Source organism: Channa argus, chromosome 16, assembly GCF_033026475.1.
Source record: "Channa argus isolate prfri chromosome 16, Channa argus male v1.0, whole genome shotgun sequence".
NCBI lineage: Eukaryota > Metazoa > Chordata > Actinopteri > Anabantiformes > Channidae > Channa > Channa argus.
The window spans coordinates 8,886,960-8,911,026 of record NC_090212.1 but is presented as its reverse complement, the minus strand read 5'-3'; the positions used below and the strand labels follow the sequence as shown (position 1 = coordinate 8,911,026).

The following is a 24,067-nucleotide window of genomic DNA, read 5'->3' as shown; positions in this document are numbered from 1 at the left end:
CCTTTGAAGCTGGGGGGACATATTTCCTGGGAAGGGATTGCCACCCCATCTCACCATTGAGGACATGCAATCCGACTTGCCACAGGGGATGATGTTTCTTGCTCCTGTATCCATGAGCGAAACAGGATACAGGATCATCTTTCCTGCACTCCAACTACAGGAATGTGGGAAGGATGCACAACTACTGTCATTTCAGCGTTAGCAGGGAATGAGTCCACTGCTCATAGGGTTGGGTTAAGATGCAGGAGGGGAACAAAATAATATCTCTACTGGTAGAGATGGAGGAGATAAAGAGGAAATTTTCTTTTCTTCGGCAAGCAACTCCCATGTTACTCACCTTCCTTATGAGCCTCTAGGAAGCATTAAGGCAAGAAAGAGTGTCATTATTCAGAGAGAACCGTTGTTCTCCTGAGACTTTCTGCCTCACTCTGCCTTTAATTTTAATCCTTGGTTCAACTTATTAAAGTCTTGGGGGCACATATGATTGTCAAAACTTTTGACACGGATTGACAGCCTTTGGCACAAGATCCGGAAATAATTTGTGAGACAATGCCAAACAGCCAAGGTTCACTATAAAAAAAAGTCACATTGAACTTAAAATCTACAAGCAATGCACAAAATACCTTTTTAGCTATATAGTATAACATCAGAGAGATACATGAATCGTGTTTCCTCTCTTTTGCCGTGTTTCATCGCCTCTGTTTTTCACAAATCCCTTTGCATTTGCTGCTGGGACATTAGCCTGCCTCTGATTTGATGCAGTTTTGTTGGGCAGACTGCAGCACTTGCTTCCAGGCCTCTTCTGTGCTGCTGGCTACTGCCGGCTGAGGTACTAAGCTTAATGCGGTGAGGCACATCTAGCTGCAATCAACACAGCCAATAAAACGGAGTCTCCCGCTCACTTCCTTACCCCACGGCTGGGCAGTGTGCGTTACACAGATTTAGCACAGTAGGTGAAATTGTGGCTTATATCAGGAAGAAAAATAATATTCAAAATGTGGAGAAGCATTGCAGCAAAAAATAAAAAATAAAAAAAATAATCTGACTACACTTTGAACTGCCGTGAGATATAAGAAAAGAAACAGGCACTGAACTGTATCTCCTGTCTGGCTGTCCACAAGGGACACCCTAATATGAATTCCTAAAATGTCAAAGATATGACATTTAGCAGGATGCCACCTCCTGGTGTGTGACCTGTGCAGCAGATTGTATGTGTGTGTGTGTGTGTGTGTGTGTGTAGGTGTGTGTGTGTGTGTGTGTGTGTGTGTGTGTGTGTTTTTAATAAAGGGGAGTGGGAACAGCCACACACTAATGCCAAGCTATAAGCAAAAGTGCAGTGACAACAGAGACACATAAACACGCCAGAGGTCGTCAGAGCGGCTACGTATCTTTGACTGACTGATCTCATAGTTATAGTAGACCTCATAGTAGACCTTTTGACCAGCGACCCCCCAAATCAAACAGGTCAGTGCATTTTGGATGAGTGAAGATAAATTGCAGCAAAGGATACTGAGCTAAATGCGGATTGGCATTTCCACTAGCTCTTAGTGTGTTGTCTATACAGAACCTCGACGGTGTCTCAGTGCCTTCCAGCTAAAACTGCCTGAACCACCGATTTTCTCCAGCCACTATCTATTGATAAGCTCATCTGTTCAAAGACATTGATTTCCAAGCCTCAGCTGAGACATAGTCAACCTCCATTTCCCCTTTAATGGTGCTTCCCTCAGTGGCATTTCCGTATAGGCAAATAATGATGAATAGGTAGACCATATCGAAAACAGATAAACGTGAGTGGAGAGAATGCACGGAAGTACCACTGTTAAAATGGCCAATTCAAGTCATCTAAAAGTCTCTGAGGTCTTAGCTACAAAGCCACATGAGATGTTAAAGGTTAAGGAAAAGTTTATGAATTCCAACTTCTTACAACTATAAATGCTTTATAGCATAAAGTATAAACCTTAACAATAATAAAGTCCAATTGAAATTGAGCCATCACTTTTTGCAGTCTAGAGTAATATCAGCATTGTTAACTGGAGAAACATCTGGCTGAGGCTGTGTGTTGATTTACCCCCCATTGCAATTAATTAAAAAACACTAATAAGTCAAGAAACCTTCCTGCCTCTGAACAAAGCCTAGCATTTCTCTAGTACCATGATGTAAATGGGAAATTGGGAAAACTATTGAGTGCTACACACACCTGATGTGACAGGGTTGACAGAGCAGTGATACCAATAATCTTGACTTCCATCATTCTGCTCTCGCAACAAAGCTGCAGCCCTGACAGATCCATTTATACCTAAAGTCAAGTCAATAAAAATGAGCCTCATCAACTGAGGATTCATAAGATTTCTCACCTCCATTAGCCATGTTGCATTAAAGGAGAACTGTCTAAAGCCACGCCGATACTGTAGCTGTTGATTTTCACTAAATCACTCATGATCATTTTGTGTCTCATTTCAGAAATTTTGGTCTCAGCATCATCTCATGTCATCCAGCCAAAACAACTAGAAAATGATACTGTAACAAATAGGAGCTGATCCTATATGAGGGTTTCATTAAAGAAATGTTACTGCAACGATTCCCCTTAGGACAACACTAATAATCTGATACTGCACTAGTTCTCCAACACTAGTGCAAAGTGAGTTGTGTAAGATCTGATGATGGGGAGTCTATACAAAACTCTATTTGTGCCTGTCAGCTTGGTAGGAACTAAAACAGAATCTATTCCCTCAGAAAACAAAAAACAATACAATCATAAGCACAGGCTTTGGTGTTTTAGAACAAACCATGATTTCTAACTTCTTCTCATGTGAAATGTTCAGTGGTTAAGTGTTGGACAAACCAGAGGAGGCCAAATAGGGGGTGAAGAGGGGAGCTAATTGGATACTTTGACTAACCTACCGTGTCATGCATTAGGGATTACAGGGGAATGATATGAGTGGTGAACATACCCATCGATCCGGGCCTCGTGTCTATCATGCGGTAGATGGAGATTATAATAAGAAAATAGAAGATAAAGATGGAACAATTACACATCTGTCACAGCAATGAGAGAGAGAAGGAAACACACTTATACAATAGATACAACATTAGGAAAAGCGAATACGGTGACAAATGATTACAAATTCAGCCACATAGTGCTGGTAGATTCCTGCCACCATAAATTCATCTATACTTTCTTTATGTTGGAAATTGATGATAAAAGCCAACTGTACAGTAAGCTGCTCTGTTTGCTTTCGGGATGCTTTCATTAAATAAGCATCCCGAAAGCAAAGAGAGCATTAAAATACAGTAGGTACTGTATATGATGCTGAGAGTTTGGTTAATCAAATGTGGAAATGTTATGCTGCGCTGGAGGAATGGTTGTAATTCCAGTACATCCGTCTTCATTCTCATTAATATTCATTCTGCAGTCTGTATCCACAGACCACTGTAATGGGCCTATTTTGATCCCTTTATAGTGACTGGACAAGTTAAAATCATTCAACTTAGCTGACTGCATTAATTAAAATAAACATCTGTACAACTTCCTCTGAATGCCTAAACGGCTAATGTATACAGAGTGGGAGATACCAAACAGAATGTGGCCCAGTCCATCAAGATGGCTTATAAAGAGTTGGGTTGTCTGTGTCCGGGTGTGTGTGAATGTGTTTGTGTGTGTGTGTGTGTGTGTGTGTGTGTGTGTGTGTGTGTGTGTGTGTGTGTGTGTGTGTGTGTGTGTGTGTATGCGTGTGTGTGTGTGTTAAGGCTTCGGTTTACCATCACTCACCCCTTCACTGTTCTGTCCACTCTTAGCCAGCATCTCCTGCAGAGCCCGCACCGACAGGGACTGTTCCAGCACAAAGGTACAGATGCACAGGTCTGGAGGAACATACTGCAACAACACATAAATGGGCCATGGTTTTCAAATTAAACCAGATGAAGGTTCTCACACACAGATTTCAAGAACTACATTTATTACATAACATACATCTGATACATTTTGATAAACTAAAGCTTCATAGAGCACAATGGATGCCACTGCCATAGCTGTTAAAAGTGGTTTCATGCCCAGTGTAGCACAACCTGATGAGGTTTCACAGTTTAATTCTGTTTTTTTTTTTAAGTTTAGTGAATGACTAGACTTGATATTTGGTGTTTCAGAGCAAAGAATACAGTGAAAGAAACTGCCATCTAAGGGAGAGTATGTCCTCAGCTATAATGTAGATCCAAACCTAAACACTACCGCTATGAACACAGCTGCTGCAACAGCCTATTTAAAGTATCAAGCACATTCACATGTACGACAAACACATTCCACTCCAAACAAAAGCACCACTGATCAAACTATTACCAAAAAACTGCAACGCATCAATACTGATTTTAAACTGGTAAAGAACTACATAAGCAAAATATTTACATATAACCTGAAAAATGGATACTGAGATATTCTGATTAGATGCCCGCTCATAAAGCCTGTGGTGAGCACTGCATTTTTACTGCACTTGAACCACATTTGTCTTAATTGAGTGGGTGATATTCATTGAAAACAGATTAAGCGCTCTCAGGTCAGCCTGCACAAAGATAAGCCAGGTTCCGGACACAGCGCTATTAGAAAAAGTACAGAAGAGCATCCCAATCCAGGGCAGCACTGTGCGGGAGAGAAGAGGACAGGGGCAATTCCCAGACAGAATGAGGGGAGCAGATATTGTAGAGTACAAGATAAATGATACCAACCACAACACCCTCCCTGGCCTCCTTCCTGAATGTCTCAACTTCTCCCAAAGTGGTTGACTCGCACAGGTAGACCTAACCTCATTTGCAGATTTCACAGTTTCAATGTGAAGTAACAATAGATTTACATTTAAAACATAGTAATTATGAATAAAATGCCCATTAGTGTATAAAATGCAAAGTCATTTAGAGGTATAAATGCCAAAACTATTACAGTACAGTAAGCTTACAATACTATGAAAACATTTTGGCCATGTCATGGCTTGCTGTTGGGGTTGGTGCTGCACTAGCCCAAATTCTCTGTAGCAATGTCACTCAAAGAAAAACCTTAGTAAAGGAACGGTGAGAAGCAACGCTGCACCGTGTGCCCTCATCTATTTCTGTGACCAACGGCTGACCTTCGCTCTCTACAAGCACAGTATTGTGGTACTTGGTGGGGAGGGAGACGGAAATCTGAAACATCTGAGGGGCATGTTGAGTGTCCAACGGAAAAGCAGGGAGACAGCTTAAAAACAGCCGTCCTATGATTTGTTTTATGACCAATCGTGTGATGAGGGAAATAGTGTAGCTACAGTAGACGGTGGGCAAGAACAGATTGTTTCTTTATTTCTTCCTCCGGAGAGAGGGTCAAAAAGGGTTTGCTGATTGTCCTGATTGTCCTACTCCATCATTCATTTTCAGGTTAATTGAAAAAAGTTGCTCAAAATGTTAACAGACAGGGTAGATCAAGAAGTGAGACAAATATCAAAGGGCTACAGGACAGGGACACAGCTTCACTATCATTATGGTATGCAGTCCTCTACCCTCCAGTGATCATAATATTCAGTCACTGACAGGTGAGAGCTGAAGGCGGCATATAACAATCCACCAGCGTCTCATAGGCTGACTGATGCTGCAATTTAAACTTTGCACACTTTAAATCAACCTCATTGTGTCGTCCTGCTTCTGTGCTGCGTTACTAGACTGGTTCACCAATGAAAGGAGGCATCCCATGGAATTGTCAGGGCCCACTTCTAAATTGCCATCTCGGGTTTTTTTCACCTCGCTATTGTTGGTGCAAAAGTGGGGTGATGCCTTTTCGTAAAAAAAATAAATAAACAGACACTGAAGACAAAGTGCGAGATAGAGATACCATCCATCACACATGACAGTAATAATTACCATCCAATATGAGGTGACATGCTCACCTGCCTTTGTGCACAGCACCCCCCTCACCCAAGATAAACACACACAGTACTCTGTGTGAGAGCTGCTGTAAAACAGGGTTGTTGAAAATAGAGAGTTTACTAAATGTCAAGAGTACATGGATCTTTACTCTAATGTACAACCAAATTCTGATGCCCTTCAGTTGTTTGTTCTCTTTGAGCCTCCTCATGTTGTCCAGTTTTCCTTCTAACGCTTATTAACAATGCCAAATTAGCACGGGCGATGCAGTGGGTGGGGGGGCAGTAATAGAATATTTAGGGACGTTTTTCTTATGATTTCCAGCCAATTATTATTTTCAAACTAATGCCAAATATCTTGAGTGCTTAAAAGAACCATGTTTAGGACAACCTTCATTCATCGTTGCCCAAAAATGCATTAGTAGGTGGCAACATGCTTATTACAAATGCCAACTATGAACTTTACCTTATCAGAGGTTTATACTTCTCATAACTACACAAACTAACAATGTGTCCACAGCTCCAACAATGCAGCTACAGTAAGTTGCACTAAAGCCGTTGGCAATTAAAGCCAACGACTACACTGTTATAAAACAATCCATCAAACACATTCAGGGGCGTAATTTCAGGGTATTATGATCTGACGGTGGGCCCACTGAGAAGCAACGCAGTGCCTGAACCCTTGGAAGAACAGCACATCAGAGAGACTGTAGTGAATGTGAGCTGATGATGTGCTGAGCTGCGTTTCTGTGTCTTCGTGTGACTTCGCTGATTGTTTGCCGGGCCTTAACAAGGATAAGGCGCTATTTGGTTTCCATGGAGCTCTCGTCTGGGTGAATGCACCCTTTCAATCGGTTCACATTTCTGCAAAATGCTTCATGTGACGTTCGTTGATCATATTTGTGTTTGCATATATGTGTGTAAAAATAACAGTAAAATTTATCAGAAAGCTGAGACAAGCACCCCAATAATATGTATGTTCCACCGAACATTTTTTTAAATAAGAGAAAGACAAACAACAATGAAACAATGGAGCCTACCTTTGCTTCAGATGTGGGCTCTAGGTAACACAGCCGGTTGCCAAGCCCCTCAGCAGCAAGGCAGAACTTGCGATTCTCCTTCTGTATGCAGGCCACGCACTGGAGCACCACTTCATCATCCTGTCAAGTAAAAAACAGACTTCAGTCTGTGTGTTTGTGCTTCATGGGAGAACCTTAATCCACCCACACGTATGTGCATATCCTAGTCCATTGTTCAGGAGGGACTCTTGTATCACAGAGGCTCTAAAATTGTTTAGTTGCTTATCAGTCCCCCTGACGGTGGTAATAGACTAGTAGGAGCTGGAAATGCATGCAATAATCAAGTACTAAGACACTGTGCAGTGCAGTACAAAAACTGTAAAACTGAACTGAAGTATTAATTCTAATAACCCGTGTATAGGGTACAAATGAGGCTGAGTCAGTAGATTGGAGGGTTTCAAATTTTCAAAGTCTGTAAATAAAAGTCTCAATCAACATTTTTCATTTTGGCTAAAAACATTTCAACAATATATGTCTAAAGAATGTATATCAGTATCAGTATAAACAAAATATGCATGTAAATATGCAAATAAATATCTTAATTGCACATGAAATATTGGCATTGAATTATGATTTCTGTCTTTCCAAAGGAGTAGCAATTGTAGAATTTAAAGACGTCAACAATGGTGGGTTAGTATCGAACAACTCCCCCAGTAAGTTGTTTTGTGAGTACAGCAGCTGAAAAAAAAAAAAGTGATGCTTCCGTTGTGTAAATGGGTTGTGTTTATAGTGTTGGCCCTTTACACGCTGAACTGGACATAGTTACTCTTAGCAATGGTAGATGGAGTGGAAATCTGCTGATACGAGCTGCTATGGGATAGAGGCGGAAGGGGTTGGGAGGGTGGGGGGCTTCAGAACAATGGCTAGCTGCTACATTTAACGAGAGGTGGATTGTGCTGAGAGCAGAGTGCAGCAAAAGTACTAGTAGTAACAGTAAAGCAATTTATTACAGTGCAACAGCACTATGCATGAGAGAGAGAGAGAGAGAGAGAGAGAGGAATACAGACGACTAGTATCTATGTCTTTGAGTGCATGTGGGCTATGTAGATTACATTTGTGTGTTTCGAAATGCTGCCTAAAAATCAATACAGCATGCCTCAGGGCCCTAAAAATGCACGCATGACATATTTTGTGTGTGTGTGTGTGTGTGTGTGTGTGTGTGTGTGTGTGTGTGTGTGTGTGTGTGTGTGTGTGTGTGTGTGTGTGTGTGTGTGTGTGTGTGTGGTGTGTGCGTGTGTTGATGCTCACATGTGCCTCACATTCTGCTCACATTGTGAGACTCTGGAAGTACTGGGTGCAGAGGATATTTAATAATAAAATCATTTTTATGGGGACAAAATCTTGGCATTATTTCTTATTATAAGAATGAGGATTTTCATGATATTCTTCTTATTTTCAACCAATCCTCTAAAAAACAAACACCCTCTGACACATGGAAAGTGTACTGAACCAAAACTGCTGCTTAAAATAGCCCCCAATGAAAGCACTTTACACTCTTGTTTGAGTAGCATTTTTTTAAGAGTAGAGGGCTTCAAAATTTGATGGAATTTGCCCAGTTGTCATGGTGATGGATCAGTTTTTATTATGAAAGCCAAGTATGAAATTTAGGTCACATTAGCAGAGACAGAGTTATGAGGGTCTTGCCATGAATCACCACCTGCTATCAAATGACTCAAGTTCCATTTGCCATAGCAACTAACTTTTTTCCGTGTTTAATCAAATTGTAAGATCACAATTTCGACATAATTATAATCTAAGTTTTAGACAATATCATCCACCCCTTAAGTATATTTACACATATTATTGCAGTTCATCACTGTAATATACATTACAATGTACGGGAAGCAGATGTTCTTGATAATCCTGACTGCTGGAATTGGTTGTCTCATTCATTCGTTGTTTGAGGCCATCATGGGGAAGACTTTAAATAATCCTTGTCAGTCTTGGATCAATATGAGGATGTTATTAATACAGATTAAAACGTTAAACCTTTCTGGCAAATCAACACTTGTTTGGGCTGTAACATAAAATCAGGCTCCCTGCTGAAGGATCAGGCACAGGGCTTATGTGGACCGTAGGACTGCATTGTTGCGAGCAGCAGTCCTGTCAGTCTCTCCAAGGTGCACATGCAGACACACACACACAAACACGCACACAGACATAGTTTACAATACAAGTATCTTTTTAATCAGAGGCTAACTCTTGACTGTCTGCCTCTGTCTTACCCACGCCTGTCCTTTTCCCCTCATTCCCACACCGAAGTACGATTAAGGATGTGACATAGTCTCTTTCTTTTTCATCCTCCTTCCTCTCTTACCAACCTCTTCTACATGCTTATCCCCCAGTGACGGCTACCAAAGAGGAGAGGGCATTCACTGCTATCAATCATTCATAAAGTGAAGCACTAAGTGATATCAGTCGGATTAAAAAGAAAGATGCTCTCCTCAACTTGGGATGGGTCATTTTACAAAACCTAAGGAAACATTGGACTTTTGGGAATCCAGCAGCTTTTGATACACAACAGTCTCTGTATTGTATCTTCAGAGCAACCATTGAAAAGGCTAATCACAGAGCCAAAGGGTAACTGCAGTTTTCCCCTTTCTGTCAAAGGTAAGGAAAACCTCATTTAAAATCGTGCAATAATTCAAGTTACTAAAAATACAGAACCCTGAAAACAACTTTGCAGTCAGTTGTGTGGTTCACTGTGCTGTCTAGACAGAGATGGTAATTTTAAAAATAAAATCATCAACAATCATAACATACAACCTTTGGTCTCTTTGAATGCTAACAAGCTGATCACATAAAATTAAAATCTAACTGAATTTTATACAAAGCTTTATTATAAAATGGCTTATTTGCACCCTACAACCAAAATAAATAAATCTAAATAGTCTGCACTTACATTATATAGCACTTTTTTTTGCCTTACTGTTACCCAGAGCATTGTGTTGTGTTGTTTTTCATTTACACACACACACACACACACACACACACACACACCCATCGATGACAGTTGTCATGCAACTTGGGTTCAGTGTCTTGCCGAGGACACTTACGCGTATTGACAGGATCAACTGCAAGATTCAACCACCAAACCCACAACTTGTTGGACACAAAAGGAATTTTATGATTTTCTCAGTTACTACATCTAATGGTAAAATGCTCAATATGGGTCCAGTTACTTTTCAACTTGTGCAAGAAGTCTACAACACCAGCTTTTTACTTTCCACCTGGAGGAGGGTGAAGCTACACACTGATTTGCTTACACAGCAATATGAGGTGGCCGAGAGGAGAGGATCTCGGCAAAGATTCCAAAGTCTTAAAAATCAAATCAAGGTCGTCCTACATGTAGCTGTGTGTGAATGCAGTATTTAAGTAACTGGATGATCCTGCACAGCTTTTGGATTTGTCTTTTATAACAGACCAAACTGCAAAGTGAATGAAAGTGAAAACACCAACCTCCCAAAAGAAAAGAAAAGAATGACAGAAATAATCTGTGTGGTCGAGTTTTAAACAAAAAATGAGATTGCTGTCTCCTCAGCTTGTGTGCCCTGACCTGCATCATCTTAAAAGCTTTGCATCTGAGCTGGAGAGTCAAGCGAACACAAGCCCTGCCTGCTACACTGAGCAAACTGAAAGTATCAGGGTTGAGTTTGACAGACGATTCACACATTTTGCCAGGCTTTGGACCTGTGGCTGCATACATGAGCTTTCCCTTTGCAGAGGACTTAGACGTGAGAAATACAGCTTGTAAAAGGGGTCACACTGCTACAAATGAACACATCAGTTCTGGATGTGCACTGGAAATGATAAACCTTCAGGGTGACATTTATTTAAAAGCCAGGGCTGGAGATGAGCAGCTCTGGACTCTGCTTGGCAGTGAAAAATACTCAGGCATCGGAGAATGTGCAGTGCTAAGAGCATAATTTGATTTCTTTACCGGTGTGAATTAGTGTTCTAGACTAAAAGAACTAAATCTAAATATAGATGCACCTTGACAGATGGCCACTCCTTCACCACTTCCTTCATTCAGCTCTGACCCACTGCACCCCGGCCTCTAAAGCACTGGCTGACATGCATCGCCACATCAGCAGCAGCCATATCAGTATCAGTCTTCGTGACTTCTGTTATTTTAGGTATTTTGGAGCTATTTGCAGTGGTAGGTGTTTTTTGGAAAAAATATTAACTTAAAATTAATCAAAGCAGTGAGAATACATACCCTGGACATTCACTAATTATTAAATATGAAATCTAGAATCTGGACCAAAGCCAAACAATTTACAAACTTCCCTTAACATCTCCTGAAATCCTTAGTGAGACTGTACTGAAGTACAGAAGCTAGTAGAAAGCAGGCAACATGTGACGTCAATACTTCAGCTCTCAATAGATGTCATTAAAGACAACAATAAACTGTGTTAAGTCCCCAAGGGCTCCTTAAGGTTGAATTTGACAGTCACAACACTCCCACTCTTCCACCGTCTCACTCTTACTCCTTTGTACTATATAAATCCATCCATTTGTCATCTCTACTGTGTATCTAAACTCTACCTTGCTTAACATGTAAGTAGCACTGCACCAATGAGCGGACTCCGAAGGCAGCTCAGCTTATTTTCAGCTTCCAGCCAATCAGGCTCTCCTGATGAAGAGGGGGAATGATGATATTGGTTAAGATGTTTGCATGGTCACAGGTCTGCATGCCAAAAGTCTCCATCTCAGTGCTGCAGTAAGCCAAACACTGGTCTTCCAGGCCAGGCTTTGTAATGTGACTGTACATATAATCGCACAAACACAACATGAATAATATTATTGATGATAAGAAGTGATTACAGACTTTAAAGGCAAATCATGGGTTTTTATGGCCCTTTGAAAGAATAATCCTGGCATTAGGCCTTTCAAAGTGTGCAATTATTTAAAGAGTGGGTTTTTTTCATGTAAACTGCTGCTGAATCCAGTTCTCCAGAAAACAAATGGACGGTTCTACCGTACAATCGTAGAACTTTATGTTATTCTCTCTAATATCTAATCCTTTGGTGAAAAGAGATGTCTACAGCATTTCAGCATATAGTGCAGAGCAGTGCAGAGAGAAACTCTTACCACCTTATCATGCACAGTCCAGGGCCGGAAGAGATTTGGCAACATATTCTCAAGTACATCTTCATGGCACTGCAAGAACTACTGTAAAGCTGGAGTCACAAAACATCTTAGAGACACAAACATGAAAGGAAAAAAAACGAAGTACTCTCTGCTCTGCATATAAAACAGAGACTTCCTGTTTTGGAGCACCAGGAGGCAGGGTGCGGTGGCAACGGAATTGCTCCTGTATTTCATGCCTTGCTCCAATGCCTCTTGTGACACTACTATTGCCACTGCTTGCATAATGTTACACCCGGCACTTTGTACTCATTACATATCAGCATCGCTTATCATGTGCGACCCTCACAATAGAAACACTAACGCTGTAGAAAAATATACACTGTTTATTATGCAGTGGAGTACAGTGTTCCCAAAGGATTGGAACAACATGACAGATAGTGTCATCATGCTTAAATCCTGTTTAAATCCAATAATTTTGGATTGACACCTGACAGAGCCACCAGCTGTGCATCCTACAACATGATTTTTTTAGATCCTTAAAATGAGGTAAACAAAGCTTGCACAGATAAGCTGCAAACATTTCATTCATCTAAAGAACACCCAACTTTCTGTGGTTGTGAAATTGCAACAGGTTGTGTAAATATCCAAAGAGTTCAAAAGAAAAGGCAATTACAATTTCCGTTAAGAAGAAATTGCCATTGCTAAGTATATCCCATCAAAGTAAAGACTCCAGACTCTGGTCCAGCAGCTGTATGATCTTTCTGTTCCCTCCCTTTGTCTTTGAGGTCAGATTTGTTCTTTCGTTTTCAGCTTGATCCTGTGCCAAAGAATCAAGTGAATCAACAGCAAATTGATCCAAGGGTGGCACCGATTGGCCCTCTGGGAGGAGGCTGGAGGGTAGAGCAGAAAGGAGGAAAGGAGAGAGGAGAGGAACAAAGTAAAGTAGCAATGGAAAAGCAGAAGCAAATAAAGCCAAATGCATCACACACTGCAGCACTTGCCTCACTTGCCTTTTTCCCCATGTGACACTGTTCTACGGTGTACAGGATAATAAGTCTCCATGATCACCAGGGGCCAGTCAACACTGTACAAAGGCTGGTTCACACACTGAGGCTTTGTCCTGGACAGATTGATACAGGTGGTGGCATTCGGAAGAACAAAATACAGTTGGGCAGCGGCTGCACCCCCTACAAGCACACTGTGAGGAGAGGAGAGGAGAGGAGAGGAGAGGAGAGGAGAGGAGAGGAGAGGAGAGGAGAGGAGAGGAGACTACACTGCGGTCCATAATGACGCATTATTGAGAAATTGTCAGCCTAACCAGCCGTTATTCCAAGTATTGTTTACTCGAGGTATTTGAACAATTTTTACAACCAAAATACCAATAACTCGTACCAATTTACATGACAATTATTATGAGACATGTACTATCTCCAGCAGAAAGCAAGGTAACACTGTTCCAGAAAGTACAGTTGGAGATTACACACACTCTTTGGTGGTTTAGTGTTGCAGTGATTAACAGATTTGAAGCTTAATGTCCGCTCACAAAGTGATGTGACACCAGCAGAGGTGGAAAAAGAAGTTGGATCAGAGGAGCAAGTGTTTGTTCTCATGACTCGGTGTTGCTGTATAAATTGGAGTGCTAATGCTCATCTTGGGGCAAACTGCTGAACACGCTGCCCCCAGTGCACAGATAATGACAGAGGGAAAGAGAGAGAGGAGAAAAGCAAATCGGGCTATAGAGACCACAAGGAACTTACACAGACATCATTAAACTCCCTACGCCAGAGTGACACTATAAATGAATGTCAACATCTGTTAAAATTTCTGCCTCCATTAAAGGCATCACAACGGGTGACGAAGATGACATATACTGCTTGTTATCGAAACATGTCACTAGTTCCTGGCACATAGTACATGCAGCTAAATCCTTGAATGCTCTGGCATGAACATACTGTTCAGTCACTAAAAGCATTTCCAGTTTGTACACTGTGTGTTTTAGATGTGAAGCTACAATATGCAATGCTTTCAACATCAATATCTATAGCAACACATAGCATCAACAGATTTTTGAGACAAGAGCTAAAGTAACATTTTCTCTCTATATTCTTGGTTTAAAGTAAGTAATTTGATGCAAATTGCTCAGATGCTCAGTCGACTCTCCATGAATACATGCATGAAAAAATACCACCAAGTCACTAGATGATAATCTAATCTGTGTTGGTTCAATAATCCTGTCCATATTTGTTTCTCTCAGGTTTTGTGTGTGTGTGTGTGTTTGCTCAGCAGTCATCTGACACATATTGCACTTCAGACCTGGACTGTCTAATCACAGACTATCCAATTATCCATTCACAATACACTCGCACTATACAGTACAGCTGTGAACAGCAGCAACCATATGGACTGAGGTTATCCATCTTGAAGATTGGACAGGTATGGCAATCAGTAGGAACCAAATAGCTTTGGGTAAAAATGGCCAAGTCCTAAATGACACTGAATGGTTGTAGCTGCTGTTTTTATAGCTTTGTGATGTATATTAGAGCTTAGATACTACCAAAAAATGTAATGTTATTAAAAATGAGAAATGCTTGGCCATCTGAGTAGGAAGTTGATAAAAAAAAGTGTTACTAAGTGAGCCCTGCAGGGCAGATCAACCCCCCTTGTCTTGAGACATTGAGTGTGTCTGCATGCTACAGTAGTGAAGTAGCAGAGACGCCATGCTGTGTTTCATTGCAACTTGCAGCACTTCTTTGCCTTCCCAGCTGTGGCTTTAATGTGAAAGGCTAAGTAAGCATTTTTATCACTTTCTTGCTTCAGGCTTCTGGTCCTTATGGTGGCTATTGAATATAAAAAAAGAAAAGCACAGCAATGGAATGTTTGCGTTTATCAGTGATCATATGAAATGATTTTAACTGCTTTTTCACAATCGAGTGACAGTGGAAGACGACTGGTGGGGTATTTTATTTCCCCCCTGACTGCTACAATAGCAGTGGGGATACGCAGGGGCTATATGTGACAGCACCAGGAGACAAAAGGAACAAACTAGTTTCACTTTCTCTCTCTTCCCCTACTCAAAGTAGCCACATTTACCAAGGGAATTGAGAATTTTTGTGGCGCAACACAGAGAAGGGAAAACAGGCAGCTTCAACTTTCTGACAAGCAAAATGTAATATCTTTAGGGCTGAACACAGCACTAACAGGGACATTTGTAACCATCCTGTGTCCAGGAAGTGAAGCATGTTGACTCACTATTTCAAAGGTGTGATGCTTGAGAAAGAGATCCAAGCCGTGTGGGGACTAAAAATTCTACTTTGTTTTAAGGTCAATATTGTGGAAACTTGGTAAATGTGACCTAAAATATCAAAAGAAGCAGTGCTTGCATACATTTTAGGTGCAGTACCCTGTGTCCTATCTACAAGGAATGCTGTGTTGCTTACTATATAACACTCATGCAGTGTCTACTTGCCATTGTTTTGGTTTAGAATGAACACATGTGGACCAGGAGCAGCCAACTTGTTTTTTCACATTGTATGTATGATGTCAAAGTATTACTTTAAATATACTCATCAAGTCCATGCTCAAATCAAATTGTTCTAGGTTACTGTTCAACAGGAGAAATATATTTTCATTCATCATAAGCACAGCGATAAAAATATCTATTGTCCTCTAAGGCCTGACCCGACGAATATTCTTCAGAGCACTTACTATATCCACATGCTTGTTCCGTAGCTGTGTCAAACTGTGCAGGAATGGGCGATAATGCCCAGGTGTCAAAGCTAAAGCACAGCTGAGACTCACAGAAAAGAACCACACAGGAGGAGAGAAGGCTGACAAAAGCAAAGAGGGAGTGCTGAGGCTGGTAGACTCAGTGACAAATGTTAAATTTAGGGACATATCACCCTGAGCAACATGTCAAGAAAAAGCAGCTGGAAAAAAAAAAAAAAAAGCTGTGATGCTGAAAAACAGGCATCTCACCTCATGCTGGCTCGGAGTAGGAAGCCAGCCTTTTCTTGGGCAATTTTTGCTGCATCAAACATCAACCTGCAGCACTCTGATCCTTCATACACTTCTGGAATAGGCCATTAAAAGCTTTGTGAGGTACTTTTGAAGTGTCAGCTCCTCAGCTATACTACCATACTAACACTTCTCTAAGTTAGGAAGGAGTGCAACTGGGGGCTGAGAAGAACTGAGCAAGGCTGCAGAGATCCTAAGCCCAGTAGAGAAATAAAAAAACAATTCCACTATCTCTATATGTTCCCTCACCTGCAGGGCTAGACATATACCTATATGCTATATACATTAACCCTCCACAGAAACACTGCAGAGTCCCAGAGAAAGGCAAAGCAAAGTTCCAGCATAAACCCCTGTTCTCAAATGTGCAAATATGGGTTAGCATACATGTGTGTGCAGGTATACGGGTCTTTGTTGCATATGCAAGACCAATTAATCATCTGCTTTTGCTTGCAAGGCAGGATAGTGCATTTCTTTATAACAAACATTGTTGACTCCGCAGCAACAAGGCCCAATAAAGAGGGTGATATCTTCTTGTCTGTGCTGGCATGATGCGACACAGAGGTTGTTAAAGGGGTATGAATCTTTTATGAGGTGGGAAACGCCACTGTTGTCAATATCAGATGAGGGCCGAGACTATGGCACCCGCCTGGAGCTGTTGGATGGGTTATCGCTGGATTTTCTCTACATAGCAATTGTTGGTGCACTGGAAGCACCTATGTGTGAAGATCTTTCAAATGACTCAATTACACACTCATATTGGAGTCAATGACGTTCTTTTCTAACATGCACTGGTGGCACTGGGAGTGCTTTGCCTATGGCATAATGATCTGACAAGTTTTCTGTCAGGTTTGAAAAAAAATACAATTCAGAATTTTAAGAAGTTATTCAGACTTTCTAAGAGTTTCTAAGAAACATTTCAATACAGCACATTAAGAGAAAGACACTGAACATTTTTTTCCTGTAAAGTGAGCCTCAACAGCAGCAGATTGCAGCAGCAAACACTCCTCTAAATGGCTTATTAGGGGCACAGCAGGGAGACAGAACATTGGACATAATTAAGGCAGATACCAGAGCGGCTTCACAGAGGAGGAGAATGATTCACAAGCAGTAGTATGACTTTTAATGGTTTTTAGCCACGGTAAAATCTTAGAAACACTGACATTGTTTCTGTGGTAACAGAGCTGACAGTTGCACTCATTTGAGGAAGGTATGTTAGCAAAAAGTGAACTAAGGGACGATGCTACCTTATGGATTGTCATCTGGGCTATGCTTTTTGGTTTGATTAGCGCATCAACTGCTCTTATTTCCTACCTAAACTGTGCTCAACAAGTCCTCAACCAAAGCGGTCCACTGTTTGATCATGAGGATTCAGTTGGTTTTATGAGTCATTAAGACTTAAACCCTTTATCACTAGATGGATTTGGTGCCATGCTTGCAGCTGAGTGTTATGAAAAAGGGCAGCAACCAGTGACAATTTGTAGGAGGATATAATTGATGCAGTGCACTCTGTCCCACTGTGTAGCAACTCCTCATCAAATGACTTAAAGATAAACCTAAGAATCCCTGACCAAGAAGACTCATGCAGGCAAACAAGCCAACTGCAGTTTTGACTAAGAAGTAAAGCCTTCATTCCAACTATGTTTTCTTCCTGCAACATTACTGTTACAAATAAACTTCACTTCTAAAATTTCAGGAAATGTACCAATTTGATTTCTTGCCTAGAATTTGCCTCCTATTCACACACACACACACACATTCACACACGAATGATGGGAATGGTGCCATGACCCAATGGAAGCAACTTAGGTTTAAGTGTCCAGTTAAGTTGCCCAGGGACACTTCATCAAGTGGTGCCAGCAGGGACAGAAGATCAAACCATTGAACCTGTGATTAGTGGACGATCCACTGCACCTCCTGAGCCACAGCTGCATTAGACAGAGTAGTCGGTAAGCTACACATAAAAAAAATAGACAGATGAGAAAAAGAAAAACAATTACCTGTCTCTGTGAAAAGGTCTTTAAAAAAATGCTCATTTATTGATACATCACATGACAGTGGTATTGTAACGTGTCGATTTTCTATTAATGCATCTTGGAAATAACCATTTGGTTTTCAATTAAAAATCTAATAGCAATTTTTGACAGCTACAATTAAAATTACTGCAAAGGCAATATTATTTATATAAATCTACCTGTATGACAAAACAAAACTGCTGTCATCTGCTCCATGTCTGTCCATGGAACGGAGGGTGTTGGAGCCTGCTATACAGACTGTAAAGTCCCCTGAGGGAAATTTAAGATTTGTGATAATGGGCTACATAGATAAAAATAACAAGCTGTTCTGAGACATAGTAAGAAAAAAAATTAATTGAGAAATAAAGGTGTGAAAGCAACACACCAGTAAAAAGTCTTAGAGGGCACAGACGTCCTAACAGCAGTGAGTAATGGATAGCTGCAGCCTCCTGTAGTAGTACAGCACATTTGGAAATACAGCCTTAAAAATGTGAGCCAACATTTTTTGCCAAGACGTGATGGCAAAAAGAAGCAGAGACAGAAATGGAAGATGAAAAATGGCCCTGCTAGCTATGGAGGAGGAGGCAGCATCTAACGACAGGCTAACAGTCGCTGCTGGTGACGGAGCATATGGAGCAAGTGGACTGTACATGATTTCGTTTGAAATTAAACAAGATGGCAAGGGGGAAATGAAAATGGAGAACACAACCAAAGTTGTGAACTACACAGTGGTGGAGCTACTGTCCTTCAGGATCTAAGGCATACTTTGCCAGCATACTTAAATGGGGTTCTAATTGTGGTCTATGTGTTCTAACCATAGCATTAAAGATCAACCCATAACGTATGTTGTCTATTATTGTGGTACTTGCTGGATTAATTGCACTGCAAGACAGCCATTCAAAGATACCACAAGGTAGTTCAAACACAAGTTACACAAATGACCAAAAGCTTATGACTCAAAGTAAATTATTTGGCTGAATAAAGTGAACTGTTGCAAGAAACAAAGAGCTCTTAGTACTGTAGCTATTATGTGATCTGATGAATGACAACTTGTTAAACACAAAGTGAATATAATGAGAAACATCAGTGCATCATCATGCATCAGTAAGGCTTCTTTATGCAAACGCTTTCCTGAGATTGATAAGGCCTGGACATTTGTTGAGCATAAACACACACATGATTAGCCATGAAATTAGGTGCTGGCTACATGAAAACAAAAGTATATTCAACTTCTGGTCCTCACTAAAGCTGATCATTTGATACACACACACAAACTGTTAACAAGATATCCAACACTGAATCCATGTGCTTCCTAGGAGCACAATAGTACAGCACCAAATTATGAAACCAGATAAGTAATTTTTAGGCTTCCAGCCATCTGTAAAAAACATAAACTACACAGAAGATTGGTTGGAGGCTTTGATACTCACATCCATGTAGGCTAATATTCACCTATTGTAGGTCACACTCCTTCACTCCATCAGTTCACCTTTTCCACACATTATTTTGCATAATCAACTAAAACAAAAATCCAACAGTTTGTTTGATTTGGAACTTATGTTATGTATACAGTACACACGCATAAGAACTCTAGGGTAAAGATTTGCTTAGTATTTAACTGTAGTTAGTGTCTATGTTGTCTACCCCTATATGTATTTTTTGTTATGTCCGTTTGTTCAGCTCTTGTCATGTTTAGATGTTACTAGATAAAGTAGTATTTTTTTTTTACTTATTTAAAGGCCTGTAATTTTATTTTTTATTCACGTTGTAAAAAACCAAATTAATCTGGCTTGCCTGCTGCATGTCACTGACATTACTGAGGAAATTTCTTCATTTGGTGGCTTGATCAATAACTCATTACAGCAGCATTACACTGGGTTGTCTCTGGGCAGACCTGCTGGCTTAATTCCCTCTACATCACAGACCTATCTTGTCTGTCCATCTTCATCACACAACACAGAGAAACTGTCTTCTGCTGAACAACAATTTACACCTTAAAACCAACTCACTTTTCTGCAAGTTGAGTTCTGGAAATTTGAGAGTATAGCGAGAATAGCGAGAACTGTGGATGAGTGTCTGGTGATTTCAATTGGAGATATGAAGGGAGTCAATCCTTAATCCTACAGTAAGTTATTAGGTCAAATGATTTTTTAATTGTTGAAATGCAACTTGTCCAGAAAAAGAATCACTATAAATCAAATATGTTTCACAACCTGCCCAAGACAATACATCAGAAATAGAATTCTAGTGAGGTAGCAAAGGTAAGTGGCTACATGAAGCATCTGTTTTCTTCATCTCAAAAAACATACAGTGGCAGCTGCTAAAACCACCTGACAAGGCAGCATTTCCTGTGACTGTGCTCATCAAATATGAAAAATTCCTCGCCTACAAAGCTATTTTGGTGTGAAACTCTTGCTCATTTCTTCATCATTATGCTCAAATTTCTTTCTGTTGCTAGCTACTTTTTCATTTCGACCATAAAATTACATGAGACCTCATTCATATAGAAATTAGGCTCCCCTCCTCCGTGTCAAGGAAAATACGATGATGTTCTGAACTGAATTCCCATTTGTGGGAATAATTCCATGGTAATCTTTAATAATTATACACATGCCAACTGACAGATAACAGTAGGAACCAAACATGACATGACAAACTTTTTATGATTATAAATGTGTAAAGAAGCGTCTGCAAAAACCTGGAAAACTGTTCCTCACACTCTGCTAATGTGGCCTCACAAAAGATGCTTCCATAAAAGTTTATAGAAAAATAATCTATATCTGGCTGCTCACTGCAGATAAAACACTTTTACCTCTGGACCAGCACAGAGCTGTTAGTTACAGCCTTCCAGGACTTCTCACATCAACACTTCAAACTGCAGGTGCAGGTAACAAGCTCATGAAGCCATGCAACAAGCCATGCATACAGATACAGAGTACCTACTGTTATATTATGGCAATTAGAGCCCACCCGATGCATTGGCCAATTAAAGCTAATTGCTGAGGAATCTATATTTTCTTTTATGAAGGCTGATGAGTAAAAAGTAATTAGAATAATAGAAAACCCAAAGATGGGCGCTTGAACTGTTTAATAATGCGGCCAAAGTGTAATTCATAATAACATTGTGCGGCGACTCCACTTTTGGCATCACACGGGTTCACTGAACACATTACGGCTCAGCTGACTGCTGCAGAGAGTCTGCGTTTGTTGATCTATGCTCAGGCGGTAAAGTGCTCATTTTCATGTTCAGTACTGTGCCACATTCTTATTGGACCATTACATTTGTTTAGCAACTGTAGGATGACTATATTAATTTATTTCACAATCTCTATATGATGTTTTATATCAAAGTTAATTTTTCCACTGTCTGAAGAATCTCGAAACAGAAATGGCCTTCGTGGAAGGCAGCGAAGAAACCACTTTTTCAGAAAGAGTGAACAGGGCGAAGAGGCTGACATATAAAAACCCCCGAAGATGGAGTGAAGATCAGCAAGAGTAATATGGAGTGATGAATTGTTTAAGAAGTTTTAAATTTTCTCTATAAATTGTTAGCAATTTGTGAGAGAAGGAGTTGGAAAGGTATGAAAGAATGAAAGCTTGATGAAACATGGAGTCAGTAGACCTGCCAGTGGATTTGGTGAAATTAATGGGGTCATCAATAATGAAAAAAAAAAAGAGGTGCCACTCTGCTGAAAAGAGTCTGATTGGGAACAGTTTTATTTTTCAGCATTACAATGATCCCGAGCACACTGCTAATGCAGTAATATCATGTTTGGAAAAAAAACTGCAAGCAAAACACTGACAGTCATGGACTGTCCTCTACAAAGTGCAGACTGTATCACCTTGATAAAACAGCAAAGCATTTCTGTGTGGAGTTTGCATGTTCTCCTTGTGCTTGAATGGGTTTACTGCAGGTACTCTGGTTTCCTCCCACAGTCCAAACACATTTGCTTAATTCGTGGCTCTAAATTGCCCGTAGGTATGAATGTGAGTCTGAATGGTTGTCTGTCTCTCTGTGTTGACTGTGAGATCTGAGACCAGTTCCAGGCTATACCCTGCCGGCATAGGCTGCAGCCCCCTCAAAACCCTTAAAAGGATAAGCGTTTACAGATACTGTAATGGATGGTAGGATAGAATTGATCACATTAGATGAATAATAACTGCAAAACACAAAATAAAGTACACACTGAGATAAGCAAATTAAAAATTTTAAATCAGCCAGCATATCATCATGACCTTTTTTAAATAGTTAAATGTCAATATCAGCATATGGGTAAGACTGTAATGCGAGTAATGTAATGGATAGCAGAAGAAGAAGAGGGAACATGAAAAGCAAAGATAAAAGATCGAGATGAAAGTGAAGAGACAGTGAAATAAAAAAATGTGATAAAAGGGGGAAAAAAAAGCATAAAAAGAGCAACAAAGGAACGAGAAAGAGGGGCACCAGCTGTGTGTTCACGGAGACGTGAGTGGGTGTGGAAGCAGAGAGCTCCAGCACTGGTGCCACAGGCATATATCACAGCCAAAATTATTGCTTTATTGCTTTGGAGCCTTTTGTTTTTATCCAGATTTGGTATATTCTTGTTCTGCCTTACTTCTTCTGCATTGACAGTCCTCGTCTGGATGCGGCATGAAACCAGTGGTTTCACATAAACAAGCCGAGTGCTGCCACGATGCATTAGTCACAGCCTTAGTCTGGCCTTTTCAAAGTAGCTACTCCCACTCAAACTGCTAATAGATCACCAGAATTTGATATTAGCCTGGCAAGGGTCCTCGCAACTGAGGAACTGCATGTATGCTTTTTTTTTTGTTGTTTTTTTTTACTAATAAGTGGTTTTCTGTCACAGTGTATGAAGAAAAAAACAAGAAAAAACAAACTCAGGGTGAGAAAAGAACAAAAGTTTGGTATGATTACCTCTTCTTCCTCTACTCTGCTTCAGCTGCAAATGACAGAGCGGACAAGCAATTCATATACAAAGCTGCTCTTACATAATGAGCAGCCTGAGCCCTGTAACCATAAGCCGATATTTTATTCACCATACTGCTTATTATGAAGCCCGTGCTGGTAGAGCCGGTGCATCTTCGGGACAAATATTCAGCCTTATTAAACTCCCTGTACTGACCCTTACCCACTCTGACATTAAACAGCGTTTGGGGGAATCCTTTCTCTAAGTCTCCTGGATCCCAATCAGCGACGTCCAGTAACATCAAATAACCCATGGTGCTGTTTCCCTTCCATTCCTCCCACTGAGTTGGTTTTATGGGCAGCAGCGGTCCAGCTGGGGTAATTTCTGCTACCACTCCAGGGAAATTACTTTGTGGTGTTAGAGAAAAGGCAGTTTGTGAACTGCTTTATCAAGCTCCTTGACTCCAATAACAGGCAACATTTGGACACCAGGATAAAATAGTTTCATCACAAACTGTTTGCCACTAAGTGAAATGGCATAAAGGCAGGTTTAGAGACTGTGTGTGTGTGTGTGAGTGTGTGTGTGTCTTCACTGTTCTTCCACACTGAACAGTTGAACAGTGCCTTGCTTGGACAGAATAATTTCTGCACTGTGCTCTGCTGTGGCACGTCTGGTGCAGCCTGACTGCACCACACAACTAAAGCCTCACATTTGCATTCAAATCACATACACACACACATGCTCACATTTACACTCATGAACACCAACACTGCTTGCTGCTTCCAGTCCAGTCCCTAACCCAAGACTGTCAGCTGCTTTCCTGTGTGAGGGGATGCAACAAGCTGCTCGGCTCTATTTAAAAGCAACAGCGGCTCGTCATTGTTTGACACCATGTCACAGGCTTACATTCAGAGGAAAAAGGTTCAATTTAACTCCAAAACATGGGTCTAAAACATGCAAAAAATAGTCAGTTCTTTGTTGGAAGGGTAGGCATGCTGATGTGGTGATCTCTATGTGCTGCGGTTAAGGTTTTTCTGTGTGAAAAGTAAGGACATTTTCAAATCAGGGATGCGTTTTAGCACAGT

General features: G+C 40.6%; 1 protein-coding gene across 26 annotated transcripts in view; it reads right to left on the bottom strand.

The window, feature by feature from the left end:
* Nucleotides 1-24,067, bottom strand: part of LOC137101345 (ryanodine receptor 3-like) — a 91,305-nt gene that overhangs the window by 65,661 nt on the left and 1,577 nt on the right. For 20 of the 26 annotated variants that reach the window (XM_067479671.1, XM_067479672.1, XM_067479649.1 and 17 more), the window contains exons 2-4: nt 6,917-7,036; nt 3,770-3,874; nt 2,952-2,972 (exon numbers count right to left, since the gene is read on the bottom strand). In XM_067479671.1, the coding sequence (XP_067335772.1) occupies nt 2,952-2,972; nt 3,770-3,874; nt 6,917-7,036 (246 nt within the window). Of the gene's footprint in view, nt 1-337; nt 353-2,951; nt 2,973-3,769; nt 3,875-6,916; nt 7,037-24,067 lie in introns of all 26 variants that reach the window. The other 6 variants (XM_067479652.1, XM_067479664.1, XM_067479665.1 and 3 more) reach the window with 2 other exon arrangements.